This window comes from Phocoena phocoena, chromosome 3, assembly GCF_963924675.1.
Source record: "Phocoena phocoena chromosome 3, mPhoPho1.1, whole genome shotgun sequence".
Lineage (NCBI taxonomy): Eukaryota > Metazoa > Chordata > Mammalia > Artiodactyla > Phocoenidae > Phocoena > Phocoena phocoena.
The window spans coordinates 169,362,516-169,384,565 of record NC_089221.1 but is presented as its reverse complement, the minus strand read 5'-3'; the positions used below and the strand labels follow the sequence as shown (position 1 = coordinate 169,384,565).

The 22,050-nt window shown below is 56.6% G+C and overlaps 1 protein-coding gene across 7 annotated transcripts in view; it reads right to left on the bottom strand.

The window, feature by feature from the left end:
- Positions 1-4,441, bottom strand: part of PTPRS (protein tyrosine phosphatase receptor type S) — a 61,850-nt gene extending 57,409 nt beyond the window's left edge. For all 7 annotated transcript variants that reach the window (XM_065875672.1, XM_065875678.1, XM_065875675.1 and 4 more), the window contains exon 1: positions 4,351-4,441. In XM_065875672.1, coding sequence (XP_065731744.1) covers positions 4,351-4,441 — 91 coding nt within the window. The remainder of the gene's footprint in view (positions 1-4,350) is intronic.
- Between the last annotated feature and the right edge of the window lie 17,609 nt (positions 4,442-22,050).

The following is a 22,050-nucleotide window of genomic DNA, read 5'->3' as shown; positions in this document are numbered from 1 at the left end:
GTCATGGGGGTAAGTCTCTGTGGTCAGGTCAGGAATCTCGCTTCTGGGAAAAATCCTCCCTGGGGAGCCACTGGAAGGAAGGGCAGAAGCGGGCTGCAGGGAGCGAGAAGCATCCAGCTGCCTTTTTATGACTCGGAGCCGAGAAGACACCCCGAGCACCCTCCAATCCGGGAGACGAGACGCGATGGGAGCCCGTGCTGTCCCTCCTCCTCTCTTCATCTGGCGGCTTCAACCTCAGCTCAGCCAGCACCTCCCCCAGGGAGCCTTCTTGGATTACCACTGGCCGGGTCAGGACCCCCTTCTGTCCCCATCCTTCCATGGGCGCCCCCTTCCATCACGGCCCCGACCACACTGGGTTGAAATATTTGGTTATGTGCTACCTGGCAGGGTGGGCATGAAACAGACCCCACTCCTTGGGACCCCACCACACCACTTCTCTGTGCCCCGTGACGCCTGAAAAACTGGGGCTTTGAACCTTGATGCTTGCCTAATACTGGGCCCAATGAAGCTGCCCACTCGCTCCCTGGCGCCCCCTCACTGCAGGGCAGACGCCTCTCAGCTTACCTCCAGGCAGCTCTGGGATCCCAGCCAGCCCGGAAGAGCTTTCTCCGCCCGCTGCATCCCCCATTAGAATATTTCTTGCAGATGCTTAGATTCTCTCATTTGGACAAACCCTCCCTTCCTCTTCTTGGCAAAGGGGCCCCAGACATAAGAAAGACACACTGCGGTATGGCCGCAGCCTGTGGCAAGCAAGCGCTCCTTTTGTGCTGGGCCTGTTCTCACACTCAGCTCTATTCTGAGGCTCAGAAAGGGTGAGTGACTGGCCCCCAGTCACCCAGCTTGTGATGGGCAAGAGCTAAGATTCCAACCTGGTCCTATTTGGCTCCCAAAGCCTTGCAAATAGTACACCTGATATACAGGGTTGTGGGTCTTCAGTGATGGAGAGCACCCTGGGTGTTCCTGTTTCTTAGATGAAGAGACCGAGGTTCAGAGTGGCGATGCCAACAGCGCAGAGCCTGGGAAGGGCTTGGCCTGATTTCTGTTTTTCCATTTCAGATTTTGCAGAGAAAAATCTGGTGCCAGAGCTGGAGACCCACCCACCAGTCCCCTCCAACCCAGCCTGGACTGGCCACACAGCACCCTGGGAAGGCCCCACAGGACCAGAAGCTGTTTTTAGGGCAGAAATCACTCCTCTTGGTGCTGGATGGTGGACACATCAGCTGCCTGCCCGGGCTCTCTACCACCTGACAGCCCCCACCCGAATGGTTTCCTGAGGACCTGGGCTACTCCTTGAAGCTGGCAGTGCCAATCATGGTGCCCACAGCCCCTCTGCTGGCCCCCAGATGACAGGGTTCCTGCTAAACAGACCACCTCCTGGGGTCAAGATGCCCCAGCTTTGGAGACGGAGACCTGGGTTTGAGTCTAGGCCACTACCAACACCTAAAGGGATACAGTAGTAACAATTCCAGGGGAAATCCCTGGCGGTCCATTGGTTAGGACTCCGCACTTCCACTGCAGGGGGCATGGGTTCGATCCCTGGTCAGGGAACTAAGATCCCACATGCTACACGCAGTGTGGCCAAAAAAAAAAAGAATTTCAGGGCTCACTGAGGGAGCATCCACGGAGCTAGCCCCGGCTACATGCCCCGTGCTGATAGCCTGGGTCACAATCCCTCATGGCTCACCTGGACCACTGCAGTCTCCTCTGCCCTGGCATCCCCCCATCCTGTCCTCCCCAGCCTCAAGTCTGTCCTCCCTCAGCAGCCAGAGGGCACCTGTGAGCACCTCAGTCAGGGCCTGCCCCTCCTCTGCCCACAGCCCTCCAGGGCTCCCACCTCCCTGGGGTACAAGCCACATCCTCTCTGCTGCCTACAAGGAGGCCCTGCACAACCTGCCCCGTCCCCTCCCTGCCCTCCCCTCCTCCCTCTCTCACCCTCGCTCACTCTGCTCCAGACACACGGGCCTCCTCACTGTTCCTCCAACACACCAGGCACAGTTCTGCCCCAGGACCTTTGCACAGGTTATGCCTTCTGCCCAGGACACCTTCCCCCTAGACATGCATGGGGTGCACTCCTCAGCTACTTTAGGTCTCTGTTCAGATGTCATCTCCTTGGTGTGACCTTCCCCGATGCCCTCCCACCCATTTGAAATGCAGCCCCTAAACCTCCACTCATGCTCTCATCTCCCTTCCTGTTTATCTTGCTCCCGGGCACATCCACCATCCAGCACACTCGGTGCCTCTCCCTCAAGATTATCAGCTCCAAAAGGGGGTGGGGGGTTTCCCTGGTGGTGCAGTGGTTGGGAGTCCGCCTGCCGATGCAGGGGACGCGGGTTCGTGCCCTGGTCCAGGAGGATCCCACATGCCGCAGAGCGGCTGGGCCCATGAGCCATGGCCGCTGAGCCTGCACGTCCGGAGCCTGTGCTCTGCGACGGGGGAGGCCACAGCAGTGAGAGGCCCGCATATCACACACAAAAAAAAAGGGGTGGGTGGTATATCTGTTTTGTCTTGCAGGTCTAAACCAGTGCCTGGCGCACAGTAGGTGCTTCTGAAAAACCCACTGAATGAATGAGAGCACAGCCCCACCCACGGTCACTCGATAGAGCGAGGATTCAAACTCAGGACAGGATAGCCTCCAAACTCTGGGATCTCTACCCCCTCCTCACAATGGTCACTTTGCAGCCTCAGTTTCCTCACCTGTCAATGGGAATGATCTCAGCATCCTGCCCAAGGCTGGTTAATTATCACTGGAGCAAGATGTCAAAGTTGTAAATATATGATTTATTCCACTAGTGTAAGTTAAAACAGTGGTGGTCACATGGGGGTGCCATCGAGGGGATGGGGCCAGGGATGCTACTCCGCACCCCACAGTGCCCAGGACGGCCCCCCACTCCCTGAGAATGCTCTGGCCCCGACCTCAGCAGTGCCGAGGGCAGGGGAAACCCTGCGTTAAGTGAATGAATGAAAAGCTAAAAATGCTCAGCCCTCGGCCCACTATTCCCACTGCAAGGAATAGAGCACAGAAGACACAGGCCCCGGGAGGTGACCAGATGGATCGCAGCCCAGGCACGCCTGGCTGTGTGGGGTGATGGGTAGCAACCCGGGCTCTGGCGCCAGGCAGACTGGCCGATTCCTGGCTGTAAAACATAACCTCACTGTGCCTCAGTTTCTCCATCTGTACAATGGGGGTGGGGAGAATAGCCTCCATCTCATCAGGTGGTGGTGGCTGATCTGAATGTGTTAGGCAGTTACTACAAAATAATATAAAAACGAGAAAAAGCACGGATGGATGAGGCAGGTATGTATGTCCCTGGTGTTCTCACCCAGGGGCAATAATTACCATGCTCGTGGTAACCCGGGATTGTGGACCTACTGTGTGCAAGCAGCGTGCAGGGGCTTATCATGTGTCCTTGTCCCAGGAATGCTGGGAGATGGATGATGCTGAGTTTCATTCTGTCAAGGTAGAAATGGCCGCTGAGCGAGGTTGAGTCACTAGCCCAAGGTCACACAGCAGGTTAGCAGCAAAGTCAGGATTCAAACCCAGCCTAACAGCAGATCCCAGTTTCTTTCCCTGCTGACCTGACCCTTTGTGTCCCCACCAGCCTAATGACACCTCCTCTAGGCCCCTCGTGGTGGGACAGACCGTGGCATTAGGACTAGGACTGACTCTCATCCTCTCCATGTTACTGCCAGAAGCACAGCCTTGCCCATCCCCAAACTACACCAACATCTTTCTTCACCTCCAGGCCTTTCTGTGTGCTAACACCTTCGCCAGTAATGCCCTTTCTACTGGTAAACTCCTATACACCCACAAAACCCCAGCTCCAATGCCCTCTCTCCCAAGAAGCCTCCCCTGGCTCCGCCTGGGAAGGTTTGATTGATTGCCTGTGTGTCTACGAACTGGGTGCTGGTATTTCCACCTGTGGCAAGGGAAGGAAAACTCTGTGGCTACCTCAGGAGTGACTTCAAGTAAGCCCCAGTCCCCTCTGAGCTTTGGTTTCTCTCATGGAAAAATGGGGATGGTAATGAAACTAGCATGCTGGGTTCTGTGAGGTGGAGGGAGATGAAGCAGGTAAAGCCTGCATTTAGCACTGGGCTTGGTGCAGATTCAACGCTGGGCAAACAGACACTGTCATCACTGTCACTATGACTGCTTTTTCATACCATTCTTGTTATTCACCTCTGCACCTCTGAGGACCCAGTGCACAGCAAGCATTCTACTCGGCCTCTTTCACAGAGCACAGAGGCTCTGCACGGCAAAACCAGCACCCTCCCCACCCCCCCCGGGGGGGGGGGTGGGGTGGGGACACGTGTTCACACGTGCACATGCAAACTCAAAACGCCCACACTTACCTTCTGTGGCACAGCCTCCTACCAGCAGGACCACGAGGAGGCCCATGGGACCAACCACAGATGCCACACCATGGCACCAGGCAGGCGCCATGCTCGGCCGTGACCTGCAATCTCCAACCTCTGGCCCTGGAGGGGGGATGGCCCCCCCCCCACGGTCCCTCACAGAGAGGCCTCAAGCCAAGCGTCAGTCGGGGCAGCGTCTGCAGAGACAAAAAGAGGGGCCGTGAGAGGGGAGCAGGGGAATCCAGGGGGCCTTCATGGGGGAGGCAGCAGGAGGATCACAGAAGGGCAGAGGAGAGTCACGGGATGAGAGGGTGAGGGTTACAGGACAATGGGGGAGGGTCAGGGGGCGACGATGGGGCAGAAAGAAAGTGCTGAGCCCCCACGATGAACTGAATGTTGTGTCCCCCCCACAAGTTATTATGTTGAAACCTAACCCTCAGTGTGATGGTCTTAGGGGCCTTTGGGAGGTGATTAGGTCATGTGGTGGAGCCCTTGTGAATGGGATTAGTGCCCTTATAAAGAGACCCAGAGAACTCCCTCCTCGCTCCCCGCCACCATGTGAGGACATAGCAAGATGGTCGTCTGTGAATCAGGAAGCAGGATCTCACCAGACACCAATTCTGCCACCACCGTGATCTTGGACTTCTGGCCTCCAGAACCGTGAGAGATGTGTGTTGTTTATAAGCCACCCAGTCTATGGCATTCTCTTATAGCAGCCAGAACAGACTGAGACAGCCCTTACCCCTGGCTGAGCCCCCGACCCCAGGCTGAGCCCCAAACCAGGACTGAGAACCCCTCTAGAAAGCGCTCTGAACATCTAATTCCCCCCCCACTTCGCAGGCTGGACCGCCCACCCGAAGGAAGAGGCTCCAGCTAACACTGCTGACAGTCCCTACAAATCTGCGCATTCGGCCACCAGATGGACCTTCCCCGCAAACACACCTGCCCGTCCCTGCCCTGCTCTAACACCTCCCATGGCTCCCGTCAGTCCCAGAGGAAGCTGCGCCTACTGGTCTTGTCCCCTCTCTCACGGGAGATGCAGCCACACAGTCCCAGCTCAGTCACACCCTGCTGTGTTCTCTGCTGGAAATGCCGTCCCCACACTACCGCGTGACAGGTCTCAGCTCCACCGTCACTTCCTCTGGAAGCCCTCCCTGCCCCTGGCAGGTCAGCCCCCACCCCCAATTCCACATCCCACGGCTTCAGAAATGACGGAGATCATCCTTCACAGCATTTACCCCAGTCTGCAAATCAAGTGAGAATGTTCATCACCCAGCGTCTGTTTCTCTGGCGAGAATCCAAACTCCTCTAGGGCAGAAGGGTCCTTCTCAGGGGCCAAACCCTAGGATGGCCCCCTCTCCACTTTGGCCAGGGCCAGGGAGGCCCAAGGATGAGGCCCTCGCGGCCGGGTCAACCTTAGACACCCACCCCAGGCCATGCCCCAGGCGGGTCCGCACCATGGCCACGGGGACGGGTGCCACGTAATCATGGGGCAGCCCCTGTGTTTCTGGCTCCCAAAATATCCAGCTGTGGTCACCACGCCCAGCCCCAGAGTGGCCCCAGGGGAAGGCTGGGCTGGTGGTGGCCGGGTCATGGCCCAGGGTGGAGAGTGGAGAAGGTGGGATGAGGGGGGTGGGGATAGGGGCACTCAACGGGCACACAGTCAGACCATGGACAGTCAGACCAGACAGAAAAGGAGGATGCTTGCACACAGGCCAGCCACAGACAGACCCAGACACACGGTCAGACCACAGACAGACAGGGAGACCAGACATAGTCACAGATGTATTTGCACAGTCAGGCAACAGAGATGGGTCCACATGTGTAGTCAGGCCAATAAAACTGACACACAGACCACAAACATGGAGAGGCACAAAATCAGACCCCAGACACACAGAATCAGACAAGATACAGACAAGGGTCACAATGGGGCAACCAATACATATACACAGTCTGACCACAAGCAGTCAGGTCAGAGACACACAGGTACATGCCAAGACCACAGACACACAGCCAGATGAGATATACACACAGGGTCATGGTCAGGCAGGCAATACACATACACGGTTGGGCTACAGGCAAGCATGAACACAGAGGCACACTGGAGCTCCACAGGGCCTGGCAGGTAAAAACACATGGCTCACAGACTCGGATGCGGGCACACAGTGGGGCTACAGAGATGGGTAGTCAGCAGAGCAAACCTGCACCCAGCCAGACAGTATGCACCCTGACACGTAACGTCAGATCCCCCTCATTCACATGCACGTGCACAGACAGGGAGGCGCATAGTCAGACCACAGATACACACTGGGACCCAACCACGGGCCCTTTAAGAGCACAAGTGGCTGATGAGGACGGTGAAGGTCCCAGCTGGGGAACCGGCCCATGGCCAGCTGGGGCCAGGGTGACCACAGCAGCTGGTCCCGCCCACAGATGCACATCAGCTTGGCCACATCTGGGGAGGGGGCTCAGCTCTGGCCCAGACCACTTGGATCGGCTGCCCAGGCCCGCACAGAGCATCTGGGGAAACCGAGGTAGAATTTTAACACGGAGGGGCTCAAACCCACCACCCCGGGGTGGGCGGGTGTGTGTGTGACTCCCCTGCTCTAGTCTCCTCACCTCCGATGCCAGCTGGCATGGGCAGGGGTCACGTGGCCCTGGCCACGATGCCTCCCCCACCCCCTATGCCCCATTGGAGCCAGGGGCAGCCGCCTTCTAAAAAGGAGGCCCCTAATTACCCCCTGGCTCCTGCAGCCCCACCTTCCCAATTACTGGGCAGGATGGGGCTGATCCAGGAACAGGCGGAGCCCAGCCATCAGCTCCCAACTCCCCAAAAGAGGTCATTCCAGCCTGCTGGGCCGGGGGAGTACATGGCACTGGGGCTTTCAAGGCCTGGAGCAGGAATGGGGGTGGGAGGTGTGGGACAAATCCAGGGTGGAAAGGATCAGACAGAACACAGAAGGTTAAAATTTCCAGGGTTGGGACTTCCCTATCGGTCTGCGCTTCCAACGCAGGGGGTGTGGGCTCGATCCCTGGTCAGGGAACTAAGTAAGATCCCACATGCCGTGAGGTACAGCCAAAAAAAAAAAAAAAGTTCCTGGGTCTCTTAGGCCCCCATTCTCCCTGGAAGAACTTGCCATGGCAAAGCCCCAGACCCTCCCACATCTTCCGGCTTCCTGCAAGACCAGGGGTAGGCTCCCCTGCAAGGGGTTGGGGGAGAATATAAGCAAATTCTGGCAGCTCTGTCTCCAAAATCTAGGCTGAGACTGTCTAATTCTTACCCCTTCTTCTGCCTCCACCCGGTCCAGCCCCCTCATTGCTCACCTGGACCAATGGAGTCATCTCCTGCCATGCCACCCGCCACCCCGTCTGTCTTCCCCTCAGCGCCAGAGGGCACCTATTAGCACCCGAGTCAGGTCCCATCCCTCCTCCTTTGGTGGTCAAAGTCCAAGCCCTCCCTGATGCCCACAAGGTCCTGCACGACCTGCTCTGTCCCCTCCCTGCCCTCCCCCCTCCCTCTGCTCCAGACACGCGGGCCTCCTGGCTGTTCCTCCCACATGCCAGGCACGGTCCTACCCCAGGGCCTTTGCACGGGTTGGTACCCTCTGCCTGGACCTCTCTGCCTCCAGATATAATGTTAATATTATGACTTGACTGAGAATTAAAGGGTGAATGGGAATGGGGGTGGGTGTCTCCACAGAAGGAACAGCACAAGGAAGGACAAGAAGCAATACTGAGCGGTCCTAGCAGGGAGATGGGGAGAGATTAGGGCAGAGCGGTGGCCACACACTGAACCCACAGAACAAGGAACCCTAGGCAGCTCTGGGCAGGAGGGGATGTGGCCAGGCTGGCACCACACCAAGCCTCCTCTCTGACAGGTCTTGCAGTAAAGCAGCCTGAGCCATCAGCCTCCCCACTGCTGAGAAAGGGAAACTGAGATAGGTGCCTCAGAGCTGCCACCGATGGGAGTCACAGGAAATAACTTGGGTGGGAAATGAGGCTGGGCAGGGAATGGGGAGGAGGGAAGGGAGTGGCCTCTGGACCTGGAACCCAGGGCCCCGGAAGGGTCCCTGCCCACCTCTGTGCCAGGCGCAGAGCTGCCCACCATCTGTTCCCAGCAGCCGGGCAGAGGTGGGTGCCCGTCTTGCACAGATGAGGAAACTGAGGTTCACAAAGGAGCGGGGACTGTCAAGGACCCCCGGCTGGCTGGGGCCTTGGTTCCAGAGACCACGTTTACACAGGACTGTGTCCTTCCCTGGCCACTGTGTGACCTCAGGAAAGTGGACGACCTTCTCTGGGCCCGGTGCGGCCTGCTGGATGGCCTCTGGGGGCTCCCAGACCTCTTTCACAGGGGGTGAGTGGGCACCCATTCCAGTCAGGTGCTGGGGTGCAGGTCACGCAATCCTGGAGCCAGCTCTGTGTGCCCACGCAAAGCAGGGAGCATAAAAGAGTGATTATGACACAGGACTAGGCAGCAAATAGGCTCTGTGTCACTCGTATGGGGCCGGGTGTCCCAGGGCCTGAGGACTCTGGGCTGCCTCTCCCTGCCCTGCCTGAGGGTCTGGTCTGTCCTGGGGGTCTAGGGGCTCACCTGCACAACCCTGACTCTCAGGGACTTCCCGGGGCCAGGGGAAGGAGAGGTGGGCGACACTGGCAGCGGGGCTGAAGGAAAAGCCCCCTAGGGACACACAACGTCTCCACCCTCACACCAACGCCCCACACCTCTCCAGCCCCAAAGCCCCCCTTCAGGGCCAGGGGACTTTCCTGCTGCCTGGAACCCCTTTCCCAGGGCCTCAGAGCCCCTGGAGGGCAGGACCCGGGTCTCCAGCCTCCCTGGGTTGCTGTGTCCCCAAAGTGTGAGACAGGGTCCAAGCTCTAGCTCGGTAGCCCCTGGTGGGCTCCAAGGGGCTCTGGTCAAGCCCCTCTCCCTCCTGGGGCCTCAGTGTTCCCCCACCGGGCAACGGGCTCAGGATGTAGCCGGGTGGGACTGGCCCTGCCACCTTCCTGGAATGGGCTAGGACCAGGGCTGAGGGATCTGCCTTTAGTTGACTATCGATTTGGATTGAGTGCTGTCCCCAAGGGTCCCCACCGCCAGGAGCGGATGGGCAGGGCAGCTGGGAAGCCAGGCCCAGCCCCAGAGGGAATAATGGGTAACGCCAGCTACGTGCCCCCCTCCACGTGCCCAGCCCTCTTAAATGTTCCCCGTGCTTCCTTCTGTTTGACAGCAGAGGAAATTGAGGCTCAGAGAGGGCTAGCTGCACACGGAGGGTCACGCAGCATGGAGGGGCTGGGCTGGGTTAAGATTAGAGGCCAGAGACCAGCTCTCAATCAAGCCCACAGTCCACGCTCCCCGGGTGCCCAGCCTGCCAGGATGGCCCCTGCCAGCACGTCCCCCATGCCGGCTTCGTGGAAGAGCCTGAAACACCAAGATCTGGGTGCACCCCTGCCCTGCTGCTCACACCTGCCAGGGCTCCCCAGCGCCTCTGCTCAGTGTCCTGGGCTTGCCCTGCTGCTTCTTCCCACAGGTCACCACAGTTCTCAGAATGCACCGGTCCACCTCTGGTCCTTTCTTAATACAGGTCCTACTTCCAGGGGGCCCACCTGTCAACTCATCCTTCAAGCCGTAGCCGCAGACCTACCCACTCCAGGCTGAGACTGGACTCTTCCCCCAGCCCTGGGACCCCTCCTCTGCCCAGTCTTGACCCCCCCCAACCCTGGGGCTGGAAGTAGCTGTGTTTGACTCTGCCCCTCCTCTGCTCTAAAACCTTCCATGGCTTCCATCAAAATCCATTAAAATCTAGATTCTTAGCCTCCAGAACTGCCGACTCCATCATGCTGCACCCCGACTGCCCTGTTTGCCCTATGGGTGTCCCTACTCACTGCCTTCTGGCTCACACAAGGATATTTGTGCACGCTCTTCCTTCCACCCAGCGCACCATTCCTCGTTCTCCATCAGACCTCAGCCTTCACGCTCATCCTCAGGTCTCCGCTGAGCTGGCACCTCCTCCAGGAAGCCCTCTTGGATGCCGCAGGAGGGACCAGGGTCCCCTCTGGGCTCCCTCAGCACCGGTGTCTCCCATCCCAGCTCTTCTCCTGTCACAGACCCATCATCCTCCAGGATGGGAGTCTTCTCCCCACCCTAGGAACGTGCATTTATTAGATGCCTACTCCATGCCTGGCCCCATTTGACACTTTACCCATACCACTCCTGTGGTCATGTCCATTTCAGAGAGGGAAACTGAGGCCAGAAGGAGCCGCCACAGGCAGCAGAGGCCAACATAGACGTGGCCTCCAGGTGCAGCTTACATCTGCTCTTGGTTGGGGGTGGGGGGATGTCTGCTCAAGCCTTCAGGGATGGAGGTGAGGCTCAAGGAGGGTCAGCCCAGGAGTCACAGGAAGCCCCTCTAAGGTCACCCAGGACTCTGAGTAGGAATCCTGGGAAGCAGGATTCTCCAGGCAATAATGGGGGAGTTCAGAGGCATGGAGCTTGGAGACAGGTATGGAAAGTGGGACGGTGGGAGCTGATATGCCTGCCCAACCCCTCAGTTTATTAAAGCCCCGACTAGGCACAGCATCGATCTGGAGTCCATAAGCCTGAGGGGCGCAGGGACAAAGTGAGAGAGGAAAACTTTCTGTGAGTTCTGGGGAGTGGCTAAGAGCAGGGATCCCAGCCACTAACCCCCCCACCCCCAGCCCAGCAGTTCTGCCACCACCTCCGCGGAGCGGGTCCCCAGCGGAAGGAAGGATGCCAAAGCACCCACCCGCTATCAGAGCACCGCCCCCCCCCTCACGGCTGGCAGCGAAGGCTGCCCCAGCCTGGCTCCGCCCCCAGGAGGTGGGGGAAGAGGTCGGGCTGGGGTCCAGGCGGGGGAGGGGACCCCACAGAGCATAACGGTCTGGAGTTTTCCAAAGTACGAGAGCGACCGGCCTGAACGGGGTGGGGCGGCACGCCAGGCAGCGGCGGGCTCGAGCTATCCCTGGAGGGCAGCTGGGCCAGGCCGCGCGGGGAGGGGGTATGGGGGGAACCCGGGGTGGAGGGCCAGGAGATGGACAAAGGCCAGTGCAGACTGGGCCTCGAGGTGGAAGGGGGTACCGACGCACTCACCCTACGGCTCAGAAATCGGGGCCCGGGCCCCACGCTGCCTCGGCCGTGCCCGCTGCAGCCCTACCCAGGGTCCGCCCGGAGCGCAGCGAGAACTCGGAGACGCCGAGGCGCAGCGAGCTCGGCCTGGGGGCGGGGCGGGGCGGGGCCAGGGGCGGGGCGGCCAGGGGGTGGGCCCGGGGAGGGGGCCCCCAGAGCGAGCCTCGGGCGGGCCCGGCCGGAAGTAGGGCGGGGGACCAGTCGGGACCCAGATCAGCGGGCACTGAAATCCTACGTGGATGGGGGGTCCTGTGTCGGGGAGGCCTCCAAGGAGGTCACTGTGCCCCCCGCAATGTGCACATACATAAGGGGGTGCCCCCAGTGGCACAGCTCAGGACCCTCCCTTTGGAAGCCTGATGCCAGAGGGCTCCCCTACCCTACTCCCCCTTCCCTTCCAGGCGCTGATCATGGCCATGGCAACGGATGAAAGGGCTGGATGCTGGACAGGGCGGCAGAGAGCTCCCCAAACACACCCAAATACAGGAGGTCGAAGAAGGGGCAGAAGATCCCCTCCCAGTCTGGGTTGGATGGCAGAGGCCGCGCCCCCTACAAACATAGAAACCCACAGTGTGGGGGAGGGGCAAAGGCACAAAGAGGCTTCTCTCCTGCTGGGAGTCCAGTTGGGGTCTGGCGGGGGGGATGAACGGGGACACCGTGGCAGAGGCCTCAACCTTAGCCACAACCCTGAGGGGGCGGAGAGCGCAGGGCCAGATTGGAAACAGATGGGGCCACCGTGCCAGGCCCGAGACACCCGACCCCGAGTGGGGGGGGGGGGGCGGGAGAAGGGGCGTCCCCACCCAGGCAGCCAATCCTGGCCGGCGCTGCTGCCCGGAGCGGGTTTGAAAACTCCAAGGGAGAGGCTGGGAACGCCGAGCCCCAGCAGGTCCTGGGAGCTGGCGGGGAAGCCTCAGGGAGGGGTAGGGACCCTGACGGAGACCCAAGGGCAGCCGCCGGTGCGAGGTGGGAGGCGTTCCCCCCATCTGATCCCATCCCTGGCGAATTGGGATCAGTTCCACCATTAGTGCTCTGGACGACTCCCATAGCATACGTGTACTGAGATCTTAGTATATTCCAAGCCCTGTGACGGCTCACATCACCCCGCCATCAATCAGCCCCATTAACCAAAGGGGTTAGGGAGGAATAGAGAGAGATTACCAAGGTCAGGAAGAGCAGCGATTCGAACCAATGTTTGGGTCCAGAGGCTAACCGTCCTTACCCACAATGCTACAGAGGCCTGGAGCCAGAAAATGACAAATCACTATAAATTTAAAGCCCAGGAGGAAACGGCAGTGCTGGAGACAGACAGGCCCCAGCATCTAGAGGTGGGACAAAGAACATGGGCTTTGATGGGCAGCACCCAGGCAGCTGCTTGAGCCCCAAGGCACCCCAGATAGGGACAGGGACGACTCACTTCCCAAGGTGGCCCATCCACACCCTGCTATGGCTGCCTTGGCATGTCCACCCCCCATCTCTCCCCAGCACCAAATGTACCCTCCCCTGGGTGATCTGCCCTTTCCAGTCCGGCGCCTCAGTCCCTCGCTTTGCAAAATAGAGCATATAATCCCACCTCCCCTGGCACTGGGGAGGCGTGCACTGGGGTCCTCAAAGCACCGAGCACAGAGTAAGTGCTCTGTGAATGTCCGCGTGCAGACTCTCTACCTGCCCCTTCTACATGGAGCACACAGTAGGTGCTGCTAAACACGAGATGCTCCAACATCTCCCCTCCCCCACACAGCCCTACTAACCCTGGGAGCCCCACAGTTGGTGCTTCATGGAGGTGGGACCCCTGGCGCCACAGCACCATGTGGCAAGCACACAGGAGGTGCTCTGGGTCAACGTGGAGGTGAAACTGAGTGACAGAACCTCCCCCAGCATGGCAGGACACACAGTGGGGCCCTCAGAAAACGCCCCCAGAAGCATAGTTGGTGCTTTGCAGGCTGATGCCCAGGCAAAGGGCTCGTGCAGAATCGCTATGAAGATGAACAAAGCGGGGGAAGAGGGGACGCATGGGGTGGGATGCAGTGTTAAGAGGGAGGGTCAGGGCTTCCGTGGTGGCGCAGTGGTTGGGAGTCCGCCTGCTGATGCAGGGGACACGGGTTTGTGCCCTGGTCCAGGAGGATCCCACATGCTGTGGAGCGCTGGGCCCGTGAGCCATGGCTGCTGGGCCTGCGCGTCCGGAGCCTGTGCTCTGCAGCGGGGGAGGCCACAGCAGTGAGAGGCCCGCGTACCGCAAAAAAAAAAAAAAAACAAAAAAAAACCAAAAAAAAACGGAGGGTCAGGGAGTGGGGAGGTGACATGAGTAAGACCTGAAGGAAGTATGGATGTTTCCGAGGAGTGATCCAGGCAGTGGGCACAGCATGTGCAAAGGCCTTGGGGCAGGACTGTGACAGGCATGGTGAAGGACAGCAAAGAGGCCCGTGTGGCTGGAGCAGAGTGGAGGAGGGGAGGGCAGGGAAGGGACAGGGGCAGGTCTTGCAGGGCCTTGGTCTACCCTGAGGGAGGTGGGAGCCCTGGAGGGCAGTGGGCAGAGGAGGACAGACTGGGGGTGGGGGGAGCCGGGGTACCAGGGCAGAGGTGACTGCACAGGTTCAGGCAAGCAATGAGGGGACTGATCAGGTGGAGGCAGAGAAGGGGGGCGTGCGGGAAGCATGTACATTCTGGATAGATTATGAAGGCAGAGGCAAGGAAATTTTCTAAAGGACTGGCTGTAGGGTGCAAGTTAAAGGGGACTCAAGATGAGCACCTTGACAACTCTGGCCTGAGCCCCTTGAAGGTTAGGGCTGCCACCTCCAGGAAGCCCTCCCTGACTGCTTTGCCCACCCAGTGCCCCCGAGGGCTGACCCCGGGAGCCCACAAACGTTCAGTTGCTACGTCCTCTGTATACACCCAGGAGGCAGCTGTCCTTGGGATGGAGCATGGGGCTAGATCACGTCAGCTCCTGCAGCTGGGACATTTGGGGGCATAATTTTTTTCAAAATAACTTTTCTTCTAATTATAAAATAGGCGTGTGCAGCAGAAAATTGGGGAAAATCAGCATAAAGAAGAAAATAAAAATGGCCCACAATCCACCCCTCTCCTGGAGAGAATCTGTTAGCATGTGGTCATTTTCATTCATTCTTTCCAGAAACACTTATCGAGCACCTACTGTGTGCCGGCCCACTAAAGACACAGCAGCGGAATGACAAGCACCGCACACGCGCCCCCCCACCCTTATCCCAGGGCTCAAGACAAGCAGGAGAGACAGACATCCACAGAGAAACAAACATTGTCAATAACATAAGGCTGGAAGTACTGAGAGGCATGAAAAAGAAAATAAAATGACCTGTAAGGCTCTAGAAGCGTGGAGGGGTCGGGGGGGACCTCTCAGAACACCTGGATGAACTGAGCGCATCAGACAGACAAACTCCTAGGGGAACAGAGTTTCAAGCAGGAGGAACAGCAAGTACAAAGGCCAAGGCTGACTGCCTCCTTCCAGTCTGTCTCCAGTGTGTTTAAATGGGTACACAGAGATCACCAGTATGAAACCATTTGCCAGGGTCCAGCCCACAGAGTTTACTGGGACCTCACTTGATCTGTAGTATCAACAGCAGAGAGACATGTCCTCAGATGAAGCTGTGACCCATCGTTTACAAGCAAAGGGTCATTCCATTGGGATGGTCACCAGCCTTTGAAACCTTCCCTGATGTGGCAGCCCCAGGTAAAACGGCACCCTGGACACCCTGGGCAGGACGCCCCACTCCCAATCCCTTCCCTGACTTCACATTTGGGGCCAAAATTCCCAAAAATTTCATTTAGGAGCAACCACCAAACTCCACACCCTTGGTTTTGGGAGCAAGAGAGAAACTGGTTGGGCAGCTTCCTCCTTTCTCGGGCTCCAGGGCTCCCAGGCCCCAGGTTGCCCAACGGGGCCCCACCCCACCCAGCTCAGCATTCATGCCCCGGAGCAGCAAGCATGTGCGGACCAGCCCAGTGCCTGCCTCGCCCAGACTCACATCTCGGCCCTGGCGCCGTGTCTGCCTGCCGGCCACACCGCAGCAGGCACATAGCCCGCCACAGGCACGCACCACCTCTTCATCTGCCTTTTTCACCTTCTGGTTCCCCCAGGCCCGGCTACCATCCTCTCCTTCTGGACAAATCCAGGATGCTTTCAGGTGCAGCTGGATCCAGCAAACCTGCTCTTCCATCTATTCTCCCCTGCTCAGCTGATGGCAGCTCCATCCTTACAGAGGCTCAGCCTATAGAAGCTGGGGGCTGACCCTGACTTCTCTTCTTCCTTCATGCTGCGCCAGTCTGGAAATACTCTCAAGTTTCCCTCCTAAATTTTTCCTGAGTTTCTTCATCTCTCTCCAGATGCCCTTCCCACCCTGTCCAGCCCCCATTAGTGCCCAGCTGGATCAGTACAGTCACCTCTGCCCTGGTCCCCCAGCTCTGGCCTTTACTCCCCACAATCTGTCCTCCCCAGAGCAGCAAGAGGGTGCCTGTAAGGACCTGAGTCAGCTCCCATCCCTCCTCTGCCCACAGTCCTCCAGGGCCCCCACCTCCTTCCAGGTAAAAGCCCAAGTCCTCCCCACTGCCCAAAAGGCCCTGCATGACCTGCCCCGTCCCCTCCCTGCCCTCCCCTCCTCCCTCTCTCCCCCTCGCGCACTCTGCTCCAGACACACGGGCCTCCTGGCTGTTCCTCCAACTCCCCAGGCACGGTGCTGCCCCAGGGCCTTTGCACAGGCTGGTTGGTTCCCCTGTGCCTGGAACATCTTTCCCTCACATTTTCATGGCTGTTTCCTTCTCGCCATTCAGGTCTCCCTCAAACATTGCCTCCTCAGAGAAGCTGATCACCCCGGCTCAGGTACCACCTCCATCAGCCTTTATCACACATCCTTTCTCTAGCTTTTTTTCCTTCTTAGCCCCTATTTTCATCTGAAATTACCTATTTCTTGTTTACTGTCTAGATCTGTGATGTCCAATAAGGAACCACTAGCTGCCTGTGACTAAATTAAAATGAAATAAAGTGAAACAAAATTCAAAATCCAGTTCCTCGGTCACACATGCTGTGCTTCCGGTGTGGCTCGTGGCCACAGTATTGGCACAGACATCGCGTATTTCTATCAGCGTAGAAAGTTCTGTGGACAGCTCTGATGGAGGAGGCGGGAGCCCGGAGGGCAGGGCCAGGTCGGTCTCGGCCATTGCTGGTCCTAGGGCCTGGTGTACAGTAGGTACTCAATAAATGCTTTCTAAATGAACGAAAGAGGGACTTTCCTGGTGGTCCAGTGATTAAGACTCCACGCTCCCAAAGCAGGGGGCCTGGGTTCGATCCCTGGTCAGGGAACTAGATCCCGCATGCCGCAACTAAAGATCCTGCGTGCTGCAACTAAAGATCCTGCGTGCCGTAACTAAGACCCAGCAGAGCCCAATAAATAAATAAATATTATAAATAAATAAATGAAAGAACAAACTAATGGCTAAGAGGCCTTGTGAAGTCTGGTGGGGCTGATCTGCAGGACAGGGCAGAGGTTGGCAGGCACCATTTGTAGCCACAAGTCCACAAAGCTGGGAATTGAACCTGGGTCGTCCGTCCCAGGCACCCTCTGGGGGGGCTGCTGTTCTGGCCCCAAGGGCAGAAATATGTAAAAAGCTGCTCCAAGCACAGCCAGGCTCCGCTCTGCTGCCAGGCGCCAACGTGCTGACTCAGCCAGAGGCAGGGGGCGGAGGGGTAGTGCCCTTGCCAGGCATGGTCCCTCCAGGCTGGGCCCCTCCCCAAGCCCCCCATCTCCCACCTTGGACCAGCTGTGGCCGCTTTAATGGATCTGGCCGCATTCTCTCTGTAAATGCCTCTGCGTTCGCCAGGTCCCCAGTGAGGACATGTGTGGCATTCCCCCCAAATCCTCCCCGCCTTGTTCCCTTAACCCTCATTAAATCTTTCATTCAACTGGCTCACAGCAGTTCCCTTAAACTAATTTACTTTAGAAACTAACTCTATAATGCAAGGCTCTAACTGCGGAGTTTTGAAAGTCACCAGAAAAATTATTACAATGAAACTATGTAGCGAATCCTTCCATTTTCCCTGGATACCATTGCTAAGGCCAGCAGCCCAATGGGATTTGGTTATAGAGAGATTGGCAGGTGTTGGTTTTAAAAAATCACCCTGCACGGGACTGAGACTTTCCCCTTGATTTGTTATGGGCCAAAAGCGGAGTTGCTGCTGGTCCGTGTAGCTCTGTGCTGTCGGATGCCTCCTCCACAGGTCACCCCCAAACAACCTCATCCTGGGGGCAGGTCCCCCACTTTAGAATTCATGGCCCAGAGGAGGCAGGAGGCCTAGGTTCTCTTCCCAGCTCTGCCCCCAGGGGGCTATGTGTCCCTGAGCAAGTCCGTGCCCTTCTCAGGGCCTCTGTGTCCCCATCTGTGCAGAGGATGATTGGGTTTTCAGTGCCTGGGGCTGATTTTTGTGGGTTCAAGGCCTTTGAAGATCAGGGAAACTGAGGCACTGGCCAGAGAGGTCCCCAGGACATGGCTTCATGCAGCTCCTGACCGACTTCCCTTGTGAGGGTGGGATCCAGTCTTAGTCACTGCTGAAACCTCAGCGTGTGCCAGGCGCTATCCTGAGTTTTGGGGACGCAGCAGGAACCAGGACAGACAACCTCCCAGGGCTTCTCTTCTAGGGAGGAAGAGCGACAGATGGCGTAGCCATGCAAAGATAGGGGTGGGGAGGGAATTCTGAGCAGAGGACACAGCACATGCAAAGGTCCTGTGGTGGGAATGAACACACTAAGTTCTAGGGAAAGAGAGGGAGATGGGATTAGAGGGGTGAGGTGGGGGGATATCATTTGAGGAATGCACACATTGAGGCATGAGCAATTATCACACTTCTGTAACAATTCTTTCACACACACACCTGCATTTATAGAGCACCTGCTGTATACCAGGCTCCAGGCTGAGCACTAGGGACACAGGATGACCCAGGCAGCTTTGGCCTGGCGTCAGGAAGTTCATAGGCTGTAGGGGAGGCAGATGGGGTCTCTGGCAGTTAAAAACTAGATGTGAGATGGGGAATGCATCTGGCATGGGGGTGGGGCAGGCTTCTGGTAGGTGGTGATATCTAAGATGTGAAAGAAAAGGGGAACTGGGAGAGGAAATCTAAGTGGCACTGGACTGAATGGAAGACGCGAGAATAGGAACCTTGGGCCAAGTCCCATCCCATAGGTGAGAAGCCTGAGGGACCGGGGGCTGCTGAGGGGGATGGGACAGCAGAGCTAGGTTCCCTGCTTGGCCCAGACTTCTTGTGTGAGCTCAGTTGCAGGCACAACCTCTCTGGGCAGCTCCCCAAGCTCTCAAGTCCTGGGTGACCAGGGGGAAGGTGACATCTTTGGACAGGGGTTGGGACCTGTACCCAACCCCTCCTCTCCCAAGACCTCAGAACGCTTGACCTAGTATGGGAGGGACTTCCTTGGTTGTACAGTGGTTAAGAATCCTCCTGCCAATGCAGGGGACACGGGTTCGATCCCTGGTCCAGGAAGATCCCACATGCCACGGAGCAACGAAGCCTGTGTGCCACAACTACTGAGCCTGCGCTCTAGAGCCCGCGAGCTACAACTACTGAGCCCACGTGCCACAACTACTGAAGCCTGTGCACCTAGAATCCGTGCTGCACAATAAGAGAAGCCACGGCACTGAGAAGCCCGCGCACCACAACGAAGAGTAGCTCCTGTTTGCCACAACTAGAGAAAGTCTGCACACAGCAACGAAGACCCAATGCAGCAAAAATAAATAAAATAAAATAAATAAATTCATTAAAAAAAAAGACCTAGTATGGGAGAAAGTGCTCCAAACCAAGCTGGGCACACAGTAGGTGCTCAACGAGCACACTAGCTCCTATTCCTGGCTCTTCCCACTGGCCAGGCCTCCATGAAGCTGCTCACTGAATCATCTCAAAGATTGGTGTCATTATTCTCCCCATTTTTCAGTTGGGAAAACTGAGGCCCAGAGGTTGGGTCCATATTCTCACCACTAGAACAGAACTAGGACTTGAACCCAAGCTGGGTTCTCAACTTCTCTCCCCACGCCACTCATTCAGGCCTTGGCTTCCTCTCCTCCTGCCTGACTGGAGGTCAGCCACTCCTGGAGTCTGTGGCATCTCGAACCTAGCCCGTCTGTGATTTTGCAGCCCACATGTGGGTGCCTCGTGGAAGCACAAGGATGGACCACTTGTTCCCAGATGTATCAGTTATTATGATCAATTATTAATTATTCCCCGGCAGCGGCCCCCAGCAAGCCGTGCTCATTTGGGAGCCATGATGGAGGAGGTACAGGTCTGGGTAAGGACAGTGGTTTGGGCTCAGCAACTGTCCCGGGAGATGTCACCTCCAGGCCTTTGCATTCTCTGTTCCTCTGCTGGGAACACTCTTCCCCCTGAAACCCACATGGCTCTCTCCCTCACCACCTCTGTTCAAGTGTCACTTCTGCAATGAGGTCTTCTGGGATGCCCTCTTTAAAAGTTTGCCTCCCACTCTGGGCCCTCCCCAGTCCCCTTCTCTAAATTTTTTTTCCCCCTAGAGCAACATACCACCTCTGACATTTGATTTTTTTTTTCCCCCTGTGCTTTGTTTATTCTCAAGCTCCCCAGCTGGAGTGCTAGCTGCAAGAGGGCAGGAGATTTGTTCTTTCAAATTTCTCCTGTTGAGGCCAGGAAGCAGCTGGCACAGAGCAGATGCAAACCTTTGTGGAATGGAGAGTCCCTCTTATCTGCCCCTAGAAGCAACCTCTGTTGCTTGTTTGTGTCAATCTTTGCATATCTTTCCCAAGCAGCTACAGACCAAAGGTAACACCAGAATACAGAACGTTTTTCTTTTTCTTCCGTGAAATTGTATCATCTTGTCTGTATCATTTCCCAACCTGTGCTCTTTCACAAGACACTGTATCTACAGTGTGCATACACATCCCTAGACTCTTTCCACCTGCTGTGTATAATCCATTACAAGGCTGTGCCCAGTTATTACAATCCCCTGTTGATGGACAATTAGGTTGGTTCCATCTTATTTCTCACTCTCGACCAATGCCTGTGAATCTTTGCGTCCACGCCTCCCACATCTCAATGCAGAGAGATGGGCAGCTGAGGTGTCTGCACCTTCCCTCTGCGCCTGCTAACATCACCTCTCAGAACTTATCTGAAAGACACATCCCCATGAAATGACATCTGTAGAAAGTCCTCATGGCAAAAGACTTGAAGCAACCGAAGTGCTCAACTACAGGGGATTGGTTAAACATATAACAGTGCAAGGGACCAAATAATGCCACAAAAGATTAGTATCTTTTAATATAATGAGACTAGTATTGCAGTTGTGAAAAAGAGAGAGCCAGATGTATAATTATGAAATTACTTTTAAGATACATTTTTAAGGGGGAGGGAACCCCAAGGTACAGAACAGATGCTACCATTTGGTTAAACAAAGGAATACAAATCTACCTGCCTACCTAATGTTCACCGAAGATGTCTAAATAACTGCGCTGTCCAAAATGGTGGCCACAAACCACCACGTGGCTGTTTACATTTAAATGCAATAAAATGGAATGAAATTTAAAAGTTGAGTCCTCATTTGCACTAGCCACATTTCCAATGCTCAACAGCACATGTGGCCAGAGGCTACTTTATTAGGAAGCATCAGCAGAGAGTATTTCTAACATTGCACAAAAGTTCTGCTGGACAGCGCTGATGTAGAGCAGGGGCCAGCAAGCTACAACCCATGGACCAAATCTGGCCCACTGGCTGTTTGTGTCAATAAAGCTTTATTGGCACACGGCCACAGCCATTCATTCACGTATTGTCTCTGGCTGTTTTCATGCTACAATGGTGGCACTGAATAGCATTGACAGAGACCACCCGCCTCACAGCAGGGCTGAAAAGATTTACTGTCTGGCCCTTTACAGAAGAAGTCCACCAAACCCTGTCCTAGCAGGACGCTGGTGTTGCTTCTGAGGAAGGAGTGGGGAAGGGGACTGAGGATATGAAGGGAGTGGTGGTATTCTTCTGTACATCCTCAGTTGTGTCTTACATATATGCGTTATCTGGCCAGAAAAAAAAAATTAAAAATAAAAGATGTTGCAAAGTGGCAATGCTAATTCATTCTCCCGCTGATGACGCCCAGGGGTCCCCCTCCCATTTCCACTCTGGATATCATCAAGCTTCAGGCATTTTTGCCAAGCAAACGGGCAAGAAATGGATCTTGTTTTAATTTGCATCTTCTGGGCAAGAGATGGGGAATCTTTAAATATAGGATAAATGCTTGTCTACTCATCCATCAGTCCCCAGACTCTGAAAAGCCAGGGACCCCATCCATCTCAGTCGCTGTAGCATCCCAGCACCCGCGTGGGACCAGGCAAACAGTTGGTGCCCAATAAATGCGTGTCAAGTGGATGAATGAGGGCCTGAGGGAACTGGGCCCAGGGCTGGGGCTGCATTACAAGGTCTGGGATCCTTGGGGGCAGCAGCGGGCATCGAATGCCAAGCCGAGCTTCTCTGAGGCAGGCTTACCAATGGACCTGGGGCCGGCCTGGCTCCCGAGCAG